Source organism: Marmota flaviventris, chromosome 3 (assembly GCF_047511675.1).
Source record: "Marmota flaviventris isolate mMarFla1 chromosome 3, mMarFla1.hap1, whole genome shotgun sequence".
Lineage (NCBI taxonomy): Eukaryota > Metazoa > Chordata > Mammalia > Rodentia > Sciuridae > Marmota > Marmota flaviventris.
Genome location: NC_092500.1, coordinates 75,956,744 through 75,978,250, shown reverse-complemented (window position 1 = coordinate 75,978,250; position 21,507 = coordinate 75,956,744). Strand labels below are relative to the sequence as shown.

Below are 21,507 nucleotides of genomic sequence, written 5' to 3'. Positions count from 1 at the left end.
GTATACCCATCCTGTCCTGGGCTTTTCTTTGTTGGTAGTCTTTTGATGGCTTCTTCTATTTCTTCGATTGATATTGGTCTGTTTAGGTTGTCTATATCCTCCTGACTCAATCTGGGCAGATCATATGACTTAAGAAATTTATCGATGCCTTCACTATCTTCTATTTTATTGGAGTATAAGGATTCAAAATAATTTCTGATTATCTTCTGTATTTCTGAAGTGTCTGTGGTGATATCGCCTTTTTCATCCTGTATGCTAGTAATTTGAGTTCTCGCTCTTCTTCTCTTCATTAGCATAGCTAAGGGTCTGTCGATCTTATTTATTTTTTCCAAGAACCAACTTTTAGTTTTGTCAATTTTTTCAATTGTTTCTTTTGTTTAAATTTCATTGATTTCAGCTCTGATTTTAATTATTTATTGCCTTCTACTACTTTTGCTGTTGTTTTGCTCTTCCTTTTCTAGGATTTTGAGATGAAGTGTGAGATCATTTTTTTGTTGGTTTTTTTCTTTTTTTAAGGAATGAACTCCAAGCAATGAATTTTCCTCTTAGAACTGCTTTCATTGTGTCCCATAGATTCTGATATGTTGTGTCTGTGTTTTCATTTATCTCTAAGAATTTTTTAATTTCCTCCTTGATGTCTTCTGTAACCCATTGATCATTCAGTAACCTATTGTTTATTCTCCAAGTGATGCATGATTTTTCCTTCCTTCTTTTATTGTTTATTTCCAGTTTCATTCCATTATGATCAGATAGGATGCATGGTATTATCTCTACTCCTTTATAATTTCTAAGAGTTTCCCTGTGAAATACTATATGATCTATTTTTGAGAAGGATCCATGTGCTGCAGAGAAAAAAGTGTAACTGCTTGGTGTTGGGTGGTATATTTTATATATGTCAATTAAGTCTAGGTTATTAATTGTATTATTGAGTTCTATAGTTTCTTTATTCAACTTTTGTTTGGAAGATCTGTCCAGTGGTGAGAGAGGTGTGTTGAAGTCTCCCATAATTATTGTATGGTGGTCTATTAGACTCTTGAACTTGAGAAGAGTTTGTTTGATGAACATAGCTGCACCATTGTTTGGGGCATATATATTTATGATTGTTATGTTTTGTTGGTGTATGGTTCCCTTGAGCAGTATGTAGTGTTCTTCTTTATCCCTTTTGATTAACTTTGGCTTGAAGTCTATTTTATTTGATATGTGTATGGCACTCCTGCTGGTTTCCGAAGTCCATATGAGTGATATGACTTTTCCCAACCTTTCACCTTCAGCCTATGTATGTCTTTTCCTATCAGATGCATCTCCTGTAGGCAGCATATTGTTGGATTTTTTTTTTTGTGATCCATTCTACTAGCCTATGTCTCCTGATTGGTGAGTTTAAGCCATTAACATTTAGGTTTATTATTGATATATGGATTGTACTTCCAGCCATATTTGTTTATTTATGTTACTTAACATGGTTTGTTTTTCCTCTTTGATTATTTTTTCCCTTTACTGTACTACTTCCGCTGTTGGTTTTCATTGTTATTTTCCATTTCCTCTTCCTGTAATGTTTTGCCAAGGATGTTTTGAAGACATGGTTTTCTAGCTGTAAATTCTTTTAACTTTTGTTTATCATGGAAGGTTTTAATTTCATCTTCCATCCTGAAGCTTAATTTCGCTGGAAACACAATTCTTGGTTGGAACCCATTTTCTTTCAGCGTTTGAAATATATTGTTCCAGGATCTTCTAGCTTTCAGAGTCTGTGTTGAAAGATCAGCTGTTATCCTGATTGGTTTACCCCTAAATGTAATCTGCTTCCTTTCTCTTGTAGCTTTTAAAATTCTCTCCTTATTCTGTATGTTGGGTATCTTCATTATAATGTGTCTGGGTGTGGATCTCTTATGATTTTGCACATTCGGCGTCTTGTAGGGTTCTAGGATTTGTGAGTCTGTTTCATTCTTCAAGTCTGGGAAGTTTTCTCGTATTATTTTGTTGAACAGATTGTTCATTCCTTTGGTTTGGACCTCTATACCTTCCTGTATCCCAATAACTCTTAAGTTTGGTCTCTTTATGTTATCCCATATTTCTTGGATGTTCTGCTCATGGTTTCTTAACAGTCTTGCTGAGCTGTCTATGTTCTTTTCAAGTTGAAATACTTTGTCTTCATTGTCTGATGTTCTATCTTCTAAGTGTTCTACTTATAACTAGTACTCTACTTATAGTAGTACTCTCATTTGAGTTTTTAATTTGGTTTATTGCTTCCTGCATTTCTAGGATTTCTGTTTGTTTGTTTTTTTATAACCTCTATCTCCCTGTATAGTTGTTCTTTTGCTTCTTGGATTTGTTTATGTAATTCATTGTCAAAGTGATCTTTCCTTATCTGATTTTGCTGTCTAATGTCTTCCTTGATACTCCAGATCATCTGAAGCATGTATATCCAAAATTATTTATCTGACATTTCATCTGCTGCAGATATTACCTCTTCTAAAGTTGAGTTGACCTGCATTGCTTGTGGTCCTTTCTTTCCTTGTCTTTTCATACTGCTCACGTTTCTTTCTGCTTTGTGAAACTATTGTGTTATTGAATTTTCCCCCTATATATTTATATTGCTCTTGTATAGTTGCAAAGTCTCCCTTTTGTGGAGAAAGACAATGTTAACATTTCTCAATATCAATAGTACATCATCTAAGCACACATTTTCCTTATTACTACATTTATAGCTAGACTCTATGTCTACAAATGTTGGTTTCGATTATCATTTACAAATATAGTCATTAGTGTCATGAAAGGCATACCGTTTCTGGTAGCTTGAAGAAAACTGAATTTCAGGTGTAGGATGTTATGTTTAGGGGGGAAGGAGTGAGGGTATGGGGTTAATCTAACTTAGTAACTTTGGAAAGATCTAACCAATAGATGGGTAATTTATGGAAGAATGTATAGATTCAAATTCCTATCTGTATTTATAAGATTACCCTACTTATGAATAGTAAAATTTAGGGGGTTGCAAGTGGGATAGAGGGAGTAAGAGGGAAGAAAACAAATAATAAGGAAAGGAAGAGAAAAAAGAGAGCGGGAAAGAGAAAATAAGAGAAAAAAGAAAAGAAGTAAAAAGGGGGGAGGGAGGTGGTGCATATGCAGTTCCTCTCTAGTATATTATTCTGGTAATTCAGTTGTTAAAGACCTTTTTCATGCACAATTTTTGGTTTCACATATGTTGAGGTTGCGAGGACCAGAGGGGGAAGGGTAGAGGAGAATGGATGAATGGATGAAAAGAGAGAGAGAAGAGAAAAAAAGAAAGAAAAAATGTCTCTCAGAACTCTGTTTTCGTTTCTTCCAGTTGGTGGCATTGTCTATTCCTAGCTTGAGTCTCTGGGTTCAGGATGGTGGTGGTAGTCAGTGTGACAGTACTTGAGCTTCCACCTGTGGCCTCTCTACTCTTATTCTCTGAGATGTAAACCAGGTGCCTGATCCACTGCAGAACCGCGCTGGTAGCCATGCCAACCGGTTGGTGGGTTTTAACAGTTGGTGGGATTTTCCAAGATAAGTTCCATTAGTTTTTCTCATAAGGTGTTTGATGAGGTGGGGGTGTTGGGGAAACCTTATGTTTGTCAAGAGCTCGGTCAGGTGTCCGCACCGGTGGGCAGCAGGGCCCCTCCTCCAGTTGGGGTGGTCTGTCTACCGCACAGGCGGGAGGCTGGGCTCCTCCAACTGGGGAGGTCTGTCTACCGCGCAGGTGGGAGGCGGGAGGCTGGGCTCCTCCTCCAGCTGGGTGGTCTGTCTTTCGCCAAGGTAGGCCACTGGGCCCCTTCTCTGGGTCGCGTGGTCTGCCTACCGCGCAGGCAGTGGCTGTGCCCCTCCTCCAATTGGGGTGGTCTGTCTACCGCACAGGCGGGCTGCTGGGCCCCTTCTCCGGGTCGCGCGGTCTGCCTAACATGCAGGCGGAAGGCTGGTCTCCTCCTCAAGCAGGGGTGGTCTGTTTACCGCGCAGGCGGGCCACTGGGCCCCTTCTCCTGGTTAATCTCATCTTAACGAACAAAAATAGTCATTAGTAATATAAACAGACCTAAGTAATATTTCTAAAAAAATGTTAAGTAAGTTTTTTCTTTTATATTTTTACAAACAGGTATTAATTTTATCTATTAATGGAATTTAGTGTGATATTTTCTTTTTAATTATTTTTTTAGTTGTAGTTGGACACAATACCTTTATTCTATTTATTTATTTGTATGTGATGCTGAGGATGGAACCCAGTGCCTTGCATGTGCTAGGCAAGTGATCTACCACTGAGCCATAACTCCAGCCCCTCAGTGTGATGTTTTTATACACTCAGTATATGTACTGATCAAACCCAACTTCCCTTTTTCTACCCGCCTAAACCCTTCATGATATCTAGTAATCTCATAATTGTACTCTCAAGTCAGATTTTATTAATGTGCTCATGTAAGATAAAACATACAGTACTTTTCTTTATGGCTTAATTCATTCAACACAGTGTTCTCCAGTTCCTTCAATTTTGTTGTGAAGATGGACTTTCTTCTAGTTTATAGCTGGGTAACTACTCCTTTTATTTACACACACACACACACACACACACAAACATACACACAAACATGTTTGAGAGAGTGTTTATATGTGTGTGTCACATTTTCCTTATGTATTCTTTTGTTGAAAATCATTTAGGCTGATTCTGTATCTTGGCTATTGTGAATAGTGCTGCAGTAAACATGGACATTCAGGTATTTCTGATATACTGATTTTATTTTCTTTGTATATTTATCCAGAAATGGGATGGGTAGATCAAATAATCGATCTATTTTTAAGATTTTGGAGGAACTTTCTGTTGTCCATAATGACTGCACAGATTTACTTATACATCACCAATATATAAATGTTTCTTTTTTTCTACCTTCTTGTCAGCATTTATTTTTTGATAATAGCCATTCTGACTAGGGTGACAATATCTCATTGTAGTTTTTATTTTTATTACCCTGTTAGCTAATGATATTTAGCAGTTTATCATATCATTATTTATGATTTACATTTCTTCTTTACTGAAGTGTCTATTCATATCATTTGCTAAGTTTCTAATTGCCTTTTTGTTATATTTTTTTATTTGAATTTATATGGTTGGTGTTAACCCTCTGTCAGATGAATACTTTGGCAAGAATTTTCTCCCACTTTGTAGATTTTCTTATGACTGTTGGTTGTTTTCTTTACTTTGCAAAGCTTCTTAATGTAATCCCATTTTTAAATATTTGCTTTTGTTTCCTGTGCTTTTGGGATCCTATCCAGAAAAATTATTGCCTTCACCAATGTCTTAAAGAGTTTTCCATTTTATTCTAGTAGTTTTCAGAGTTTCAAGTCTCACATTTAGGTGTTTTTATATTGATCTTGAGTTGATTTTTGTATAGGATCAAGTTTCAGTCTTCTAAATGTGAATATCCAGTTTTACCAACACCTCTGTACTGTTCCATTGGTTGATGTGTCTGTTTTTATGCAAATTCCATTATTCATGTTGTTTATTGTGTCTCTGTAATATGTCTTGAAATCAGGTATTTTGATACCTACAGCATTGTTCTTTGTGCCCAAGATTTTTTTGGCTATATTTTCTACATATGAACTTCAGAATTGTTTTTTTTCATAGCTCTGCAGAAAATGAAGTTGGTATTTTCTGTAGATCACTTTGGATTGTATGGACATTTTTAACAATATTAATATTTTCAATCCAAGAACATTGGGGTTCTTTCAGATTTTTGTGTGTTATCTACAGTTTCTTTCATCAGTATTTTATTTATTTATTTATTTTATTTATATAGAATAGCAGAATGCATTACAATTCTTATTACATATATAGAGCCCAATTTTTCATATCTCTGGTTGTATACATAGTATATTCACACCAATTCATGTCTTTATACATGTACTTTGGATAAAAATGATCATCATATTCAACCATCATTAATTACCTCATGCCCCCTCCCTTCCCCTCCCACCCTTCTGCCCTATATAGAGTTCATCTATTCCTCCCATGCTCCCTCTCCCTATCCCACTATGAATCAGTCTCCTTATATCAGAGAAAGCATTTGGCATTTGGGTTTTTTTTTGGGGGGGGGGGGGATTGGCTAACTTCACTTAGCATTATCTTCTCTAACTCCATCCATTTACTTGCACGTGCCATGATTTTATTCTCTTTTATTGCTGAGTAATATTTCATTGTGTATATATGCCATATTTTTTTATCCATTCATCTATTGAAGGGAATCTAGGTTAGCTCCACAGTTTAGCTAATGTAAATTGTGCTTCTATAAACATTGATGTGGCTGTGTCCCTGTAGTATGCTGTTTTTAAGTCCTTTGGGTATAGACTGAGGAGAGGGATAGCTGGATCAAATGGTGGTTCCATTCCCAATTTTCCAAGAAATCTCCATACTGCTTTCTATATTAGCTGCATCAATTTGAAGTCCCACCAGTAGTATATGAATGTACCTTTTTCTCCACATCCTCAAATTGGCACTATTTGCTAATTATATAATTATATACCTATAAGACCCTAAAAGTTCCACCAGAAAATTTCTAGAACTAGGAAATGAATTAAGCAAAGTAGCAGGGTATAAAATCAACACCCATAAATCAAAGGCATTTCTGTATATCAGTGACAAATCCTCAGAAAGGGAAATGAGGAAAACTATTCCATTCTCAATAGCCTCAAAATATAAAATAAAATAAAATACTTGGGAATCACTGAAACAGATGAAAGATATATATAATAATATATTATATATATATATATATATATATATATATATATATATATATATATATATATATACATATATATATAATGAAAATTATAGAACCCTAAAGAAAGAAATCAAAGAAGACCTTAGAAAATGGAAAGATCTACCTTACTCCTGGATAGGCAGAATTAATATTATCAAAATGACCATACTTCCAAAAGCACTATGCAGATTTAATGTAATTGTGATCAAAATTCCATTGACATTCCACATAGAAATAGTAAAAGCAATCATAAAACTCATCTGGAAAAACAAGAGACCCAGAATAGCTAAAGCAATCCTTAGCAGGAACAGTGAAGCAGGTGGCATCACTATACTAGACCTTAAACTATACAACAGAGCAATAGTAACAAAACAGCATGGTATTGGCACCAAAACAGACTGGTAGACCAACGGTACAGAAAAGAGGACACAGAGACTAACCCACAAAATTACAATTATCTTATATTAGACAAAGGTGCCAAGAACATGCATTGGAAAAAGATAGTCTCTTCAACAAATGGTGCTGGGAAAACTGGAAATTCATATGCAACAAAATGAAATTAAAACCCTATCTCTCATCATGCACAGAACTCAACTCAAAATGAATTAAGGACTTAGTAATAAAACTAGAGACCCTGCATCTAATAGAAGAAAAAGTAGACCCTAATCTCCATCATGTGATATTAGGCCCCAACTTCCATAATAAGACACCTGTGGCACAAGAATTAAAATCAAAAATCAATAAATGGGATGGAGTCAAACTGAAAAGTTTCTTCTCAGCAAAAGAAATAATCTGTGAGGTGAATAGAGAGCCTACACTTTGGGAGCAAATCTTTACCCCTCACACATCAGATAGAACACTAATCACTAGGGAATATAAAGAACTCAAAAAGCTAGACACCAAAAAAAACCAAGTAACCCAATCAATAAATGGGCCAAGGACCTGATCAGTCACTTCTTAGAAGATGATATACAATCAATCAACAAACACATGAAAAAATGTTCATCATCACTAGCAATTAGAGAAATGCAAATCAAAACCACTCTTAAGATTTCATCTCACTCTAGTCTTTCATCAGTATTTTATAATTTTTCATTGTAAATGTCTTTTGAACTTAAGTTTATTCTTAAGTATTTTCTTTTTCTTTTTATTGTTGTAGCTATCGTGAATGGAATGCTTTCACTATTTCTTTTTCAGTAATGTCATTATTGGTGTATAGAAAAGTCACTAAATACATAAATAACAAGAAATGAGATGTAGTTATATGTTGATTCTTTTTTCCTATTACTATACTGAATTGATTTTTCAGTTCTGATAGTCTTTGTTTCATTGTTTTTTATTTTATTTGTGCTTTGTAGTTAGTTATATGTAGTAGTTATGTTCATCCTGATAAACTCATACATGCATGGAATTTGATTTCAGATCACGTTTCTCTCTACCCTCCTACCTCCCTCCCCTTCCCCATTCTTCTTCTTCTACTATGCTAGACTTCCTTTCATTTGTGTATTTATTTATTTATGATAGCATAATGCATTACAATTCTTATTACACATATAGAGCACAATTTTTTATATCTCTGGTTGCATACAAAGTATAGTCACACCAATTTGTGTCTTCATACATGTACTTTGGATAATAATGACCATCACATTACACCATCATTAATAACCCCATGCCCCCTCCTTTCCCCTCCAACCCCTCTGCCCTATCTAGAGTTTGTCTATTCCTCCCATGCTCCCTCTCCCTATCCCATATGAACCAGCCTCCTTATATCAGAGAAAACATTTGGCATTTGGTTTCTTCTCAGCAAAATAAACAATCTGTGAGGTGAATAGAGAGCCTACATCTTGGGAGCAAATCCTTACCCCTCACACATCAGACAGAGCACTAATCTCTAGGTTATATAAAGTTCTGATAGTCTTTTGGTGGAGTTTTTAGGTTTTCCTATATAGAAATGTATCATATACAAGCAAGGAAGTTTGACTTTCTCCTATGCTGTTTGTATCCCTTTTATTTCCTTATGTTGCCTAATTGCTCTTGCTAAAACTTCTAGTGCTATATTGAATAAACACAAGGACAATGGACACTCCTGTCTTATTCTAGATCTTAGGGAAAACATGTGCAGCTTTTCCCATTCAGTATGATGCTTGCTATGGGTTTTTACCACCTTTATTATGCTGAAGTACAATCCCTCTATATCTAGTTTGTTCAGGACTTTTATCATAAAGGGTCATTGAATTTTATCAGATTTTTTTCTGCATTGTCGCGACCCCTCGCTGGCAAGGGAAAACACGACACAGGATTCTTCTTTCAGCAGTTTATTCAGGCCTTGATTCAAGTATCATCTTCTAGCGCCCGCCGCCCGACACACCCAAGCACAGCATAATAAAGCCCCCCGCAGCCCAATCCTAAGCCGCCACGTGGATCTCTCTCATAGGGTGGTAAGGGATTGCGTGCCAATCTCTCCGTAAAAGGAGTTGTTTACCACAGGCCACAGTGGAAGCCGGCGCCATCTTCTAATGGCGGCCACGATCTATAACAATGGCTTACCACACTGCATCTATTTAGATGATAATATGATTATTATCATTCATTCTGTTAGTTTTTTTTATTGATTTGTACATATTGAACTATCCTTACATCCCAGGGAAGAAACCAGTTTGATCATAGTGAATGATCTTTTTTTATATGGTGTTGAATTAGCATTAGTGCTGTAAAGTTTGGTAAAATTCAGCAGTGAAGCCATTCAATCTTGGGCTTTTCTTTTGGGGGACATTTTTTTATTACTGATTCAGTCTCATTACTTCTTATTGATCTATTTAGATATTTTTTATGTTCTCATGTTTCAGTTTTGGTAGGTCCTATGTTTACAGAAAGTTGCCCATTTCTTCTAGGTTTTCCAATTTCTTAGCATATAGTTTTTCATAGTAATCCCTAATGATCCTTTGCATTTCTTTTGTATTGATTGTACTATCTCCTTTATCTCTGATTTTGTTCATTTGGGTCTTCTTTTTGTTTTTTATTTGTTAGTCTATAGGTTTACTAATGTTTCATTGATTTTTGTACTTTTTAAAGTGTATTTATTTCTGCTTTATATTGTTTCTTTTGTGTTTGGTTTGTTCTTTTCTAAATCCTTGGGATACATGGATAGGTTGTTTATTTGAAATTTTTCTTTTTCCTTTTTTTTTTTTGAACTCATTGCTATAAACGTTCTTCTTATCACTGCTTTTCCTGTATTCTTTAAATTTTGGTAAGTTGTATTTTCATTTGTTTTGAGAAAGTTTTAAATTTCTCTTTTGTCTTCTTTGATAACAAGTTGTTAATTCAAAAAGTTGTTAATTCAGTCTCCATGTATTTATATAATTTATAAATTATAAGAGTCTTTTGTTGGCTTCTAGTTTTATTCTATTATGATCAGAAAAGATATGGGATATGATTTAATTTTTTTAAAAATATTTTTATTTATAGATGGTCACAATACCTTTATTGTATTTAATTTTTAATATGGTGCTGAGAATCGAACCCAGTGCCTCATACATGCTAGGCAAGCACTCTACCACTGAGCCGCGACCCCAGCCCTGATTTCATCTTTTAAAATATGTTAATACTTGTTTTGTGGTCTTTCAGTATATTGTTTTTTATTAAATAAAGTTATATGTGCTGGTGAAAGAATGTGTATTCTGAAGCTGTTGACTGGAATGTTCTATAATGTTAAGTCCATTTGATCTATAGTATGGTTTGTTTCTGATGTTTCTTTGTTAATTTGTTTGTCTGCAAACAAATCTGTTCTGTCCATTGATGAAAGTGGGTTGTTGAATCCCTCAGTATTATTGTAATGCAGTTTATCTCTCCACTTAGATCTAATAATGATTATAACATTAGGTGCTCTGACATAGATGCATCTAAATTTAGAATTACTGTCTCTTCTTCTTGAATTGATCACTTAATCATTATATGGTGACTATCTTTGCCTCTTTTTACAGTTTTGTTAGATTTAAGTATACATACTCCTGTTTGTTTTAAGGTTTAATTTGTTTGGAATGTAATTTTTTATCCTTTCTATTTTAATCTGTGTGATTCTTTACTGGTGACATGAGTTTCTGTAGGCATTGTATTGTTGGGTTTATTTCTTTATTAATCTATTCAACCAGTCTGTCCAGTTTTTAATTGGAAACTTTAGTCTATTTACATTTAAGGTTATCATTGAAAAGTAAGGACTTATTCCTGCCATTTTGTCTAGTAATCCCTTAAGCATCTTTTGGTAGGCTGTTCTTGTGGTCATAGCTTTTCTCAGTTTTAGCTAGTCTTGCAAGGAATGTACTTTTTCTTTATTTCTGAAGAATAGCTTTGCTATGTGTACAGTTGCTTAGGACTTCCAATATGTCATTCCATTTCTTGCTGTCCTATAGGATTTTTGTTGAGAAATCTGTAGTCTAATTGAGATATATTGAAGTGTGCCTTGGCACTTTTGCAGATTTTAGTGTTTGTGCTTTTGATAATTTGGCTATAATATGCTGTGGTGAAGATGTTTTCTGGTCATGTTTATTTTGGGGTCCTATAATCTTCCTGTTCATGAATGTCCATAAACTTTTTTCCTCCTTACCGCAAGTATTCCAGAATGTGTGTATGTTTCATGGGGAGTCTCAAAGTAACCCCCCCCCCCCGCCTTTCTTTCTTCCACAAAAGGTACAAAATAGCATTACTAAAAAAAAAAAAAAAAAAAGAGTCAGAAACCTGAAACAATAGTGTAGAGAAAGAAACAAAATACTCCTGGTGATCTGTCTGCCACTCCACAGACAGGATAGGAGTAGTCTCTCCTTTTCAGGGAAAAGGGTGAAAAGGTAGTGAGATACTGACAATCCTAGATATTGACAAGTTGCATAATCATCATCTTTATCCCTCATTTTCTTTTTACATTTGTGGTAGGTAGTTTAACACATCCTACTTTTATATTTTAGATGTTTGTGTATAAACTCTGGTTTTTTATTTAAAATCCATTAAGCTTGTAAAATCCATTAGAACCACACTTGGTGATATAATGAGAAACTCTAATTCTATCCTAGTCTTCCTTATCTTACTAAATGGCACCAGTATTTATTCATTTGCTAAAGCCAAAATAAAAGCTGTCCTTGACTCCTTCCTTTCTGTCAACTCCAGTTATCCTCTTCATTATCAGAGTATTATCAGTTTTGGATTCTAATAAGCTTTTTAATTGTCTATTCACATTTCCATCTCTGGGTTCCATCCTAGTCTAAAGTACCCTGACCTCTTGGTAGAGACATTATTTAAGGCCTTATAATAGTTCTTTTTGTTTCTTGTTTATTGAACATCTTTTAAAACATACTGTCTTATAAATATATAATTGACTCACAAGAAGCTGAACTTATTTAAATTTTTCACTTTAATGTTTTGATATATGTCAAAAAGAATGAACACATTTATCATACTGAGTAGTTTTTTGGGGTAGCTTTGGAATCCCTTTTCTAGTTGCTTACCATCGCTCACTTATCTCCTAAGGCAACCACTGATCTGCTTTCTGTCACTACAGAGTAGTCCGTATTTTTGCAATTTTTATAGCCTCTTACAGTATATATGTGTATTTTTTTGTTACTTGGCTTCTTTTACTTAGCATAATTATTTTGAAACCCATTCATGTTATTTGTTGTGTGTAATAATCATTCATTCCTTTTAATTGCACAGTAGTATTCCAGTGTATGTATTGTATTCATTTTCCTATTGATAAACATTTGGTGTTTACCTTTATTTTTGTCTATTCCAGATAAAGCTAATATGAAAGTTTATGTAAAAAGCTTTGCTTTGACATATGCTTTACTTATCTTGGGTACAAGGTGGGTTAGATCTTGTGGTTAGCTATATGTTTAACTCTTAAAGAAATTGCCAAACTGTTCTCCAAAATGAGTCATATCATTTTATTTTCCCATCAGCAATGTATGAGAGTTCTTGTTGTAACACATTCTTGCTAAAACTTGGTGAAGTCCATCTTTTTAAATGTTACCCGTTTTTGTTGATTTTTAATTTGCTTTTCTCTAATGACTAATGATTTTGCATATTTTCATGTTCCTGTAAGCCATTTGAGTATCTCTGCTGAGATGTTTAAGGTTTCAATTTTGATGCAATTTTTAAAATTAATTGTGCGTACAGTATCAAAGCCAATAAATCTTTACCCAATTCAGGATCATTGAAATTTTCTTGTTTTTTGTAGATCTTACATTTAGGTCTGTGACCTATGTTTTAGTTCATGTTTATTTGTAGTGTTTTAAGTCAGCTTTTTCTGTGCTGTGATTAAAGGATCTGACCAGAACAATTTTAAAGGAGGAAAAGTTTATTTGAGGGTTCAGGGTTTCAGTGGTCTCAGTCCATAGAAGGTCAGCTCCACTCCTAGGGCTCTAGGTGAGGCAGAACATCATGGTGAAAGAGTGTGGCAAAGGGAAGCAGCATACATGGTGATCAGAAAGCACAGAGAGAGTTCCCTACTTGCCAGATACAAATATATACCCCAAAGTCATGCTCCCCAATTCCACCTCCTCCAGCCACACCCTGCTACTTCAGTTATCACTCAGTTAATACCTATCAGGAAATTAATTTATTGATTTGGTTAAGAGTCTTACAACCCTCTCTCACAACTCTTACAATTCTCACAATCATTTTTCCTCTGAAACTTCTTGCATTGTCTTCACACATGAGCTTTTGGGGGACACCTTATATCCAAACCATAACATGTAGTGTAAGGGAAGGGCCTAAATATCTCATTTACATTTATGGAAAAGAATTTTTTTTGGTCAGAAATCAATTAACCATAAATATGTTTTTCCCCTTGTAATTTCAATTCTATTTTGTCCATCTCTGTGTAGGTTAGTTCCACACTGCCTTGATTCTGTAACTTTATTATAAATTTTGAAATTGAGATTGTTATTTTTCAACAAGATTGTGGCTCTTTTTAATCTTTTAAAATTTTTGAATAAGTTTTTAGGTTTACAAAAAAGCCCACAAGAAGCTCAGTGGAATTTTGATAGAGATTGTGTTGAATTGATCAATTTGGGGAACATTGACATCTTAATGATAAAGACTTTTCTAATCCATGAACCTGAAATATGTCTTCTATTTTCTTTAATCCTGTTAATGTTGTTTTCAGTATATAAGCCTTATGTGTCTTTTATTAATTTTATTTCTAAGTATTGTATTCTTTTTGTGCTATTGTGAATGAAATTATTTTTGTAATTTTATATTGGTTTGTTCATTGCTAATGTTGAGGCTCAGAAAACAATACCGCAAAGACTAGTACTTTGACATGCTGAGGGGCTTTAGAACCCAACGCAGAATCCAGAACCTAACTCTGACCTTTCCTTGTGTGTCCCCTTCCCAGCTCAGCGGGAATTCCTGTATTGTCTAAAGTCTGGGCCTACCTTGGCTCTTTTCTGGTGAGCTTTAATTAAATAAACTCATTACAGGAAGAAGGACTGAAGTCTGTCAGTCTACCTAAACAAACTTTAGTCACATTTCATTGTCCTTCATTTTAGTCCTAAATATATTTACAAACTACTATCCTGATATGTGGTCTAGACAGTGTGCCAGTATGTTCTCTAAACCCATTGAGTTCCCCTAAAAATCATTTTCTATTTCCTCTCAAAACTGTCTAAATTCCCCATTTTCCCCTGCTCCTACAGAAATAGAGTATGTAAACCTCTGAATAATGTTGTGCTAGTAGGTAACCACCCTTATGTGATTTTCCCTTATATGGTGATTTTTCCCCCCTTCTCATCTTAATAAATTCTTTTCAATAGTCAGCTTATTCCAGCAAACCCTCAGTGGGTAGAGGGGAAATTTCCCTTTGCCCCTATACTAGTATATAAAAATACAATTACTTATCATATATTCATCTCACATCCTTTGACTTTGCTGAAATAATTATTAGCTCTTTTAGATAGGTTAGTGGATTCTTTTGGATTTTCACCATAGTGCATTATGTCATCTATAAGTAAAGATATTTTTACCTTTTCAATCTGGATGCCTTTTACTTTTTTTTTTCCTTCCCTTGCTGTACTGACTATAACCTCTAACACAAAAGTCCTGAAGAGCAATGGCGAGAGCAGAGATGCTTGCATTGTTCAGTCTTTAAATATGATGTTATTTGTAGGTGTTTTTGGTTTGTTTATTTGTTTTTGTAGATGCTCTTTATGAATTTGAGAATTATCTATTTATAGTTTATTGAGAGCTTTTATCATGGATAAAATCATGAGAGCTTGTATCATGGATTTAGTCAAATGTTGTTTCTGTGACTTCCATGTAGTTTTCCCCGTTTATTAATATATATTAACTTGTTTTAAGATGGTAAACCACCTTGCATTCCTGAGATAAAAGCTGCTTGATCATGGTATATAATCTTACCCATATAGCTGTATTTGGTTTGCTAATAATTTTGTTGATAATTTCTGTGTCTGTATTCATAAAGGAAATTGATCTCAAATTTTCTTGTTGTATCTTTGTATGGCTTGGGTACCAGAGTAATACTGGGATTATAGAATGAGTTGGGAAAGTGTTTTTTTTTTTTCTCTGATTGATGGAAAAAAATTGTGGAAGATTGATTTTTTTCCTTCTATAAATATTTCATAGAATTCACTAGTGAAGCCATTTGTACCTGGACTTTTCTTAGTGGCAAAACTTAATAATGAATTCATTTATTTTATTTTTAAAAATATTTATTTTTTAGTTGTAGTTGGGCACAGTACCTTTATTTTATTTATGTATTTTTATGTGGTGGCTTAGGATTGAACCCAGGGCCCCACATGTATTAGGCGAGCACTCCATCACTGAGCCACAATCCTAGCCCTCATTTTTTTGTTTTTAATTATTATGTTTTTTTTTTTTCTCTGCTTGCTTTGGGTTGAGTTTGCCTGTCTTTTTCTAGTTTCTTAAAATACATTCTTAACTTAATGATTTGGTATGTTTCTTTTTTTCTGATATTGGCATTTAAAGCTATATATTTCCCTCCTAGCACTGCTTAGAGGTCAACAGTGTTGGTCTGAGGTTTTGTTTAAATACCTTGAGCTACCAAATCTTTCTTTTGTGTACAAAACCTCACAGCAAGCCAGGGATGAGTAGATACTTGAGGATGTATCTGATCTTTCCTGAGTGCACACACAACCTTGCACATGTGTATAGCCTTCTGAATTACCAGAGGTATCTGGAAGTTTATCCAAGCCCATTATGACTATTTGTTTTTCAGATCTCTTTGTGAAATTTCCAAATGTTTGTGCTTACTTCAATTAATATTATAGTCTCAAATAGCTGCAATATTGGGCAGTTTGACAGTTTGCCATTGAATTCATGATTGATTTTTACATACTGTAACACCTCTTAATAACATCACAGGCTGGGAACTAAGCCTTTAACACAGAAACCTTTGGTTGACACTTAAACAACAGCATTGTCTTTTGGGAACTCAAATTAATAAATTATCTACTTGAAGTTGTATCACAGTTCCCTGATGCTGGTAATTTTTTTTTTTTTTTGAGTTTTTTAAGTCTCTCGTTGTTTCATTTAAAGTAGAATATCTTACTATATTTTTAGAGTTATTAATTGCATCTCCTTTGCTGTCTAATCTGCTGGTCATCCTATCCAGAGTATTTTTCATGTCTAGATAATTGATATTACCTATTTTTTATATCTTCTATATATTTAAATATTCTCAGTTTTCCTCTGTCTTCTTAAATGTAGAAACTATAGTGATGATAACTTATATAATGCTCTTATCTGTGAATTATATGTGTGTCATTTTTGGTTTATATCTAATAATTGATTTTGTTCCTCATTATGAATGACAATTTTCTGCTGGTTTTGTCTTCTTGGTAATTGTGTTTGGATTCTATATATATTGTAAACCTTTATCATTTTGCTTGTTGGAAATTTTGGTATTTGTAGAAATAATAAGTTTTAATCAGAGATTTTCTTCCTTCTGGGATTTTCAAGTTTATTTGCTAACTTTTAAACTTTGACGACTTAAAAGACTTATCAAAGAACCCATAAGCCTTCATTCTATGACTGATTTTGTCCCACTGCTGAGGTGATACCCTGCTGAATACTTTGTTGATTTTTCTTGCATTATGAGTTTTTCTATTCTGTTGGATGGGAGCATAGAATTTTACTAGTCCTGCATGAACTCCTGGGATTATTCTATCTTCTTGTGTTGAGTGGTTCTTTTCCCAGCAGTGGGTAATTCTTTCACATGCATGTGCCGATCGCGAGTGCTTAGCTGAAGATTTGAGAAGAATCTACTATGTATTTGGAGTTCTCTCTTTGAAGCACTCTCTTTTATGCTGTTCTAACCTGTGAACTCTATTCTCTTCAGTCTTCCTGGATCCCAAGCTTTGTTTCTAAAGAAAGGGAATCAGCTAGCTTTATGTCCCCCATCCGTGTCCTATGACTTGGATCCTCTCTACAGGATAATTATCTTGCTCCACCTTGTCTTATGTTTGAAAACTGTTGTCATATATACACACACATATACATATATACACAAACACATACACTTTATTATTTTTTGGTGGTCTAGGGGATCAAACCCAGGGTCTCAAGAATGCTAGGTAAATGTACCATTGAGGCATACCCCCAGCCTTGTCCCATATGTTTTGTCCAGTTTTTAAATTATGTCAGTTGGGAGGGTAAATCTCATCTCTCATTTCATTTTTGGAAGATGGAAATCCTGGAATTCATTCTTTCCCCAGGAGTCAAATTGATATTTTCTTTTTCTAGTATACTACAACCAAGTAGGATATATTCAAGTATACTGGGTTGGTTCAACATTCAAAAATCAACTGATGTATCCCCAGACTAGTGTATCCATGACAGAAGTCAGTTTTACTTTTGAACTTGGAAATTTGATTGATTTCTTATTGCTCTTTATAAAAATCATACTCTGCATATTCTGAGCCCTGTTGTACCTTTTTGTTTGGTCAAAAATTCATTTTAATGCTTCTATTCCAGCTTTATTCTTCTTCTCTTTCTCAAACATGCTACAGATCTTGCATTTGAAATGCTTATGCCATTTTTCTGCTATGCCCTTCTTTAATGTCTAACTATTTTATATCTTCAGCTTATTTATTACTTCCATAGTAGGGATTTTCCTGATGAAACTATCTGAACCTTGACCTCCAATACAAGCTGTTCTGTTATCTGATCTCAAAGCATCCATAATTATCCTTTCTATTTCTTCTTTAGTTCTTATTCATCATTCTTATTATTAATTATTTATTGTGTGTCTTCACTAGAGTTTAAGCTCTTACTTTCCTACAACACAGTAGGCATACAATAAATTCTTGCTGAACACATGTAAAAGGTTTAATTAGATAATTTGTATGTTTTTATCTATAATTTTATTCTTATAGGAAAAATATTAAAGAAATTGTACTGATTTGCCTTAATAAGACTTTTAGTTCTTGAGCATCATTTTTGTCATCTCTAAAATTAATATCAACATTGTCTCCAAATGCCACCTATTTGATTTTTCTAAAGCAAAAGAATCTCTTCTATTTACTATTGTAGAATTTCAATTTGGCTATAGGATAACACTGATCACTTTGTTATTTTTCCTTCCTCTTCTGTACTGTAAATTTCTTGTTGGTAATAACTATATGTTATATATTTCTCTTTTTTTAAAGAGAGAGAGAATTTTTTAATATTTATTTTTTAGTTTTCGGTGGACACAACATCTTTATTTTATTTTTATGTGGTGCTGAGGATCAAACCCAGCAACCTGCACATGCCAGGCGAGCGCGCTACGGCTTGAGCCACATCCCCAGCCCTGTTATATGTTTTTCTATTGTCCAGATCTTTTAGTGAATATTTCTTCTAAGCATGCTTAAAATACCTTTAAAAATGATAATGTACTTTTATAGTGTGCTTTATAACTTAGGAGGTCTTTTTCCTTTGTTCTCTCATTTAGAGTAGTAGATATTTCTCTGGTACAAATGGTGAATATTATTACTATGTATTGTGTCCTTTAATATAAAATATTATTCTGACTAAAACATCAATAAGAAGATCCATATTGATAAATAGTATAGAACCATAGCTATGGGCATTTATTGGCAAAACTTTAATTTCCTTCTCTTAATAACAGAATTATTTTATTTCTCTCTACCCTGACATAAGGCTTTGTGCCTGGAGCACAGCTGCTGTCCATTAAATATTTACCTTAAAAATAAAATTGGAAATCTGAGTTTTATCAGTCTATATGTTTCTTTTAAAAATTTCTTTGGTATGTCTAACTTCTGGAACAGCCCAATTCAAAATAAATTTGTAGTCACTGGCAATCAAATTTAAAAACTTCTCTTTTCCTAGTTGTTTCCTATCTTAGCTTTGATTCTTTTATACAAGTTGAACTTAACCTAGAATTAATATATCTATATTAGAAAGGAGCTTATAGTTTATCTAATATTCTTAATTGATTTTCATCTAATTCATCTTATCTCTTTGCTTTATTACTTATATGCACATTCATACCTATACCTTCATTAGAAAATTTATAGTTGTTTTTGTATACTTGTTAGGTTGAGAAATATCTGGTATAATGTCCTCATAACTTTGTGATTTTATGGTTTTACATGGGATGACTTTTCTACACATGTCTTCTAATTATCTTTCTCTGGTTAAATGGAGAGCAGCAGTGACATACTCTGGTTGCCTATGTTATTTGCTAGAATTTATTATAGAAGAACCACTACATATAGGTCATTCATAGTTTCTTTTGCTAATATAAAAATAAATTGAGCTATGCACTCACTTTTCATGTTGAAATACAAAACTGAGCATAGATTAATTTTATACACAATAAAAGATCGTTAGAGTCATTAGGAGAGCACATTTGATGAATTCCATCTGAAAGAGTATTATTTACTTAAATATAAAAAAATAGAAACATAATCCAAGTAAATGTTAGTAGCTACTCAATAAAAAAATATTTTAAAAAATGTTCTCTAAAGTTTAAGGATAGTATTTATAAATGAAAATGATCTGTGCTTTTCTTAATATATATGTTTTAATTTATCTCAAAGTCTAGAAAATGGGAATTTCCTTTCTAAAAGATCAGCAATAATTATGAGTGAGGATTTTGGAAACATGAATAAAAGAAGACAGTCAGATTTCATTATTGAAAAACAGTCAATACAACAAATCTGGGGAGAAAATGGAAAAGAAGTTTCAAGTTTTCTGGAGAATGTGAATGAGCCAACACATAGACTTCTGTCAGAGAATTGTGACTCTTTTGTTCCTCAAAATATGATAAATTTATTAGACCTTGATCAACAAAGGGTAAAGAAAACCTTTGACAAATGTGGCTATGATAGTTTAGGGGATATTTGTTTGGTTACAAGTTCAGATGAAAACCATTCCATTGATGGAAACAGAAGCATTTTTACAGCTCCAGAGTCAACTTTTAGTAGTTCTACTTTAAATAAAACAAGTTATCCAGAAAAACATCAACCAAACAGGAACTATCAGGAAAAGCACAACAATAATGAAATAAATGACTTTGCTACATGTTTTGAGGATTGTTACCTGATCAGCTCTGAAAAGAAAGGTTGGTGTTGTATGTGGAAAATGTAAAAATCTATACTTCATCAGTTTTAATATACATATTTGTATATCTTAGGTATATGTCCACACACATACAGTGAGCCCTTCATATTTGTGGGTTCCCCATCTGAAGATTAAACCAAATGATTGACATCATTTAAAAATAAAATTGCATCTGAGCTGGATGTAGTAATGCTGCTGTAATCCCAGCAGCTCGGGAAGCCTAGGCAGGAGGATCACAAATTTAAAGCCTGCCTCAGTTATTTTGTGAGGCCCTAAGCAACATGGTGAGACCCTATCTCAAAATTTAAAAATGAAAAGGGCTGAGGATGTGGCTTAGTAGTTAAGCACCCCTGGGTTCAATCTCTGGTACCTAAATAAATAAATAATTGTATCCAGATATAGATATTGTTTAGCATTTTACTTAAAGAATTCAATATTATAGCTATTTATATTGCATTTCCATTTTATTGGATGTTATAAGTAACCTAGAGATGATATAAAATGTATGGGAGGATCTATGTAGCTTATATGCAAATACTAAACCACTATTATTGAAAACCATTATTATCTGAAAGACTTGAACATCCATGGGTTCAATATGTGCAGGAGTGGCAGAGGGAGATCCTGAACTGACTATACTGTATATATTTATATGTATGTTTCTGTGTTTGGAGAAATATGAAACCAGAAATATAATGATGATTAGGTGACATTGTAGACTTATGATCTCTCTGTGTGCCATGCTAATATGTTTTGTATTGAAAAATGATAATAGACTGTGTTAAATTTTTAACACACACTTTCATTTTTGAAGGAAAACTTAACAATGTTTACCAAGAGAAAACACCACAGAAAAATATCCAGGAATATCCAGTGAACTCTATGTAAGTTTTTAGGTAAATCTGGAGAATGTAAATTAGGATGTAGTATATAGAAGTTTGAACTAATGCAAAGTGAGGTAGGCATACTACTGTCAGAGAGTGAGCAACCTGGTTATAATGATGTGTTACTAGTAATCACATTCTTGATATTATCACCATAGTGGAAAGTATGGTGTACATATTTGCCAACTTCCAAAATACCTTCTTATCTGAATATTAGTTTTGTTTTTGATTACATTTGAGAAATTGTCTTAAGTTCATAAGAAATTTGG

The 21,507-nt window shown here is 33.7% G+C and overlaps 1 protein-coding gene across 5 annotated transcripts in view; it reads left to right on the top strand.

Moving 5' to 3' along the window:
* The window catches only part of Redic1 (regulator of DNA class I crossover intermediates 1), an 84,836-nt gene that overhangs the window by 50,129 nt on the left and 13,200 nt on the right, over positions 1-21,507 (top strand). For all 5 annotated transcript variants that reach the window (XM_071609199.1, XM_071609198.1, XM_027934073.2 and 2 more), the window contains 2 exons: positions 19,832-20,355; positions 21,169-21,238. In XM_071609199.1, coding sequence (XP_071465300.1) covers positions 19,832-20,355; positions 21,169-21,238 — 594 coding nt within the window. The remainder of the gene's footprint in view (positions 1-19,831; positions 20,356-21,168; positions 21,239-21,507) is intronic.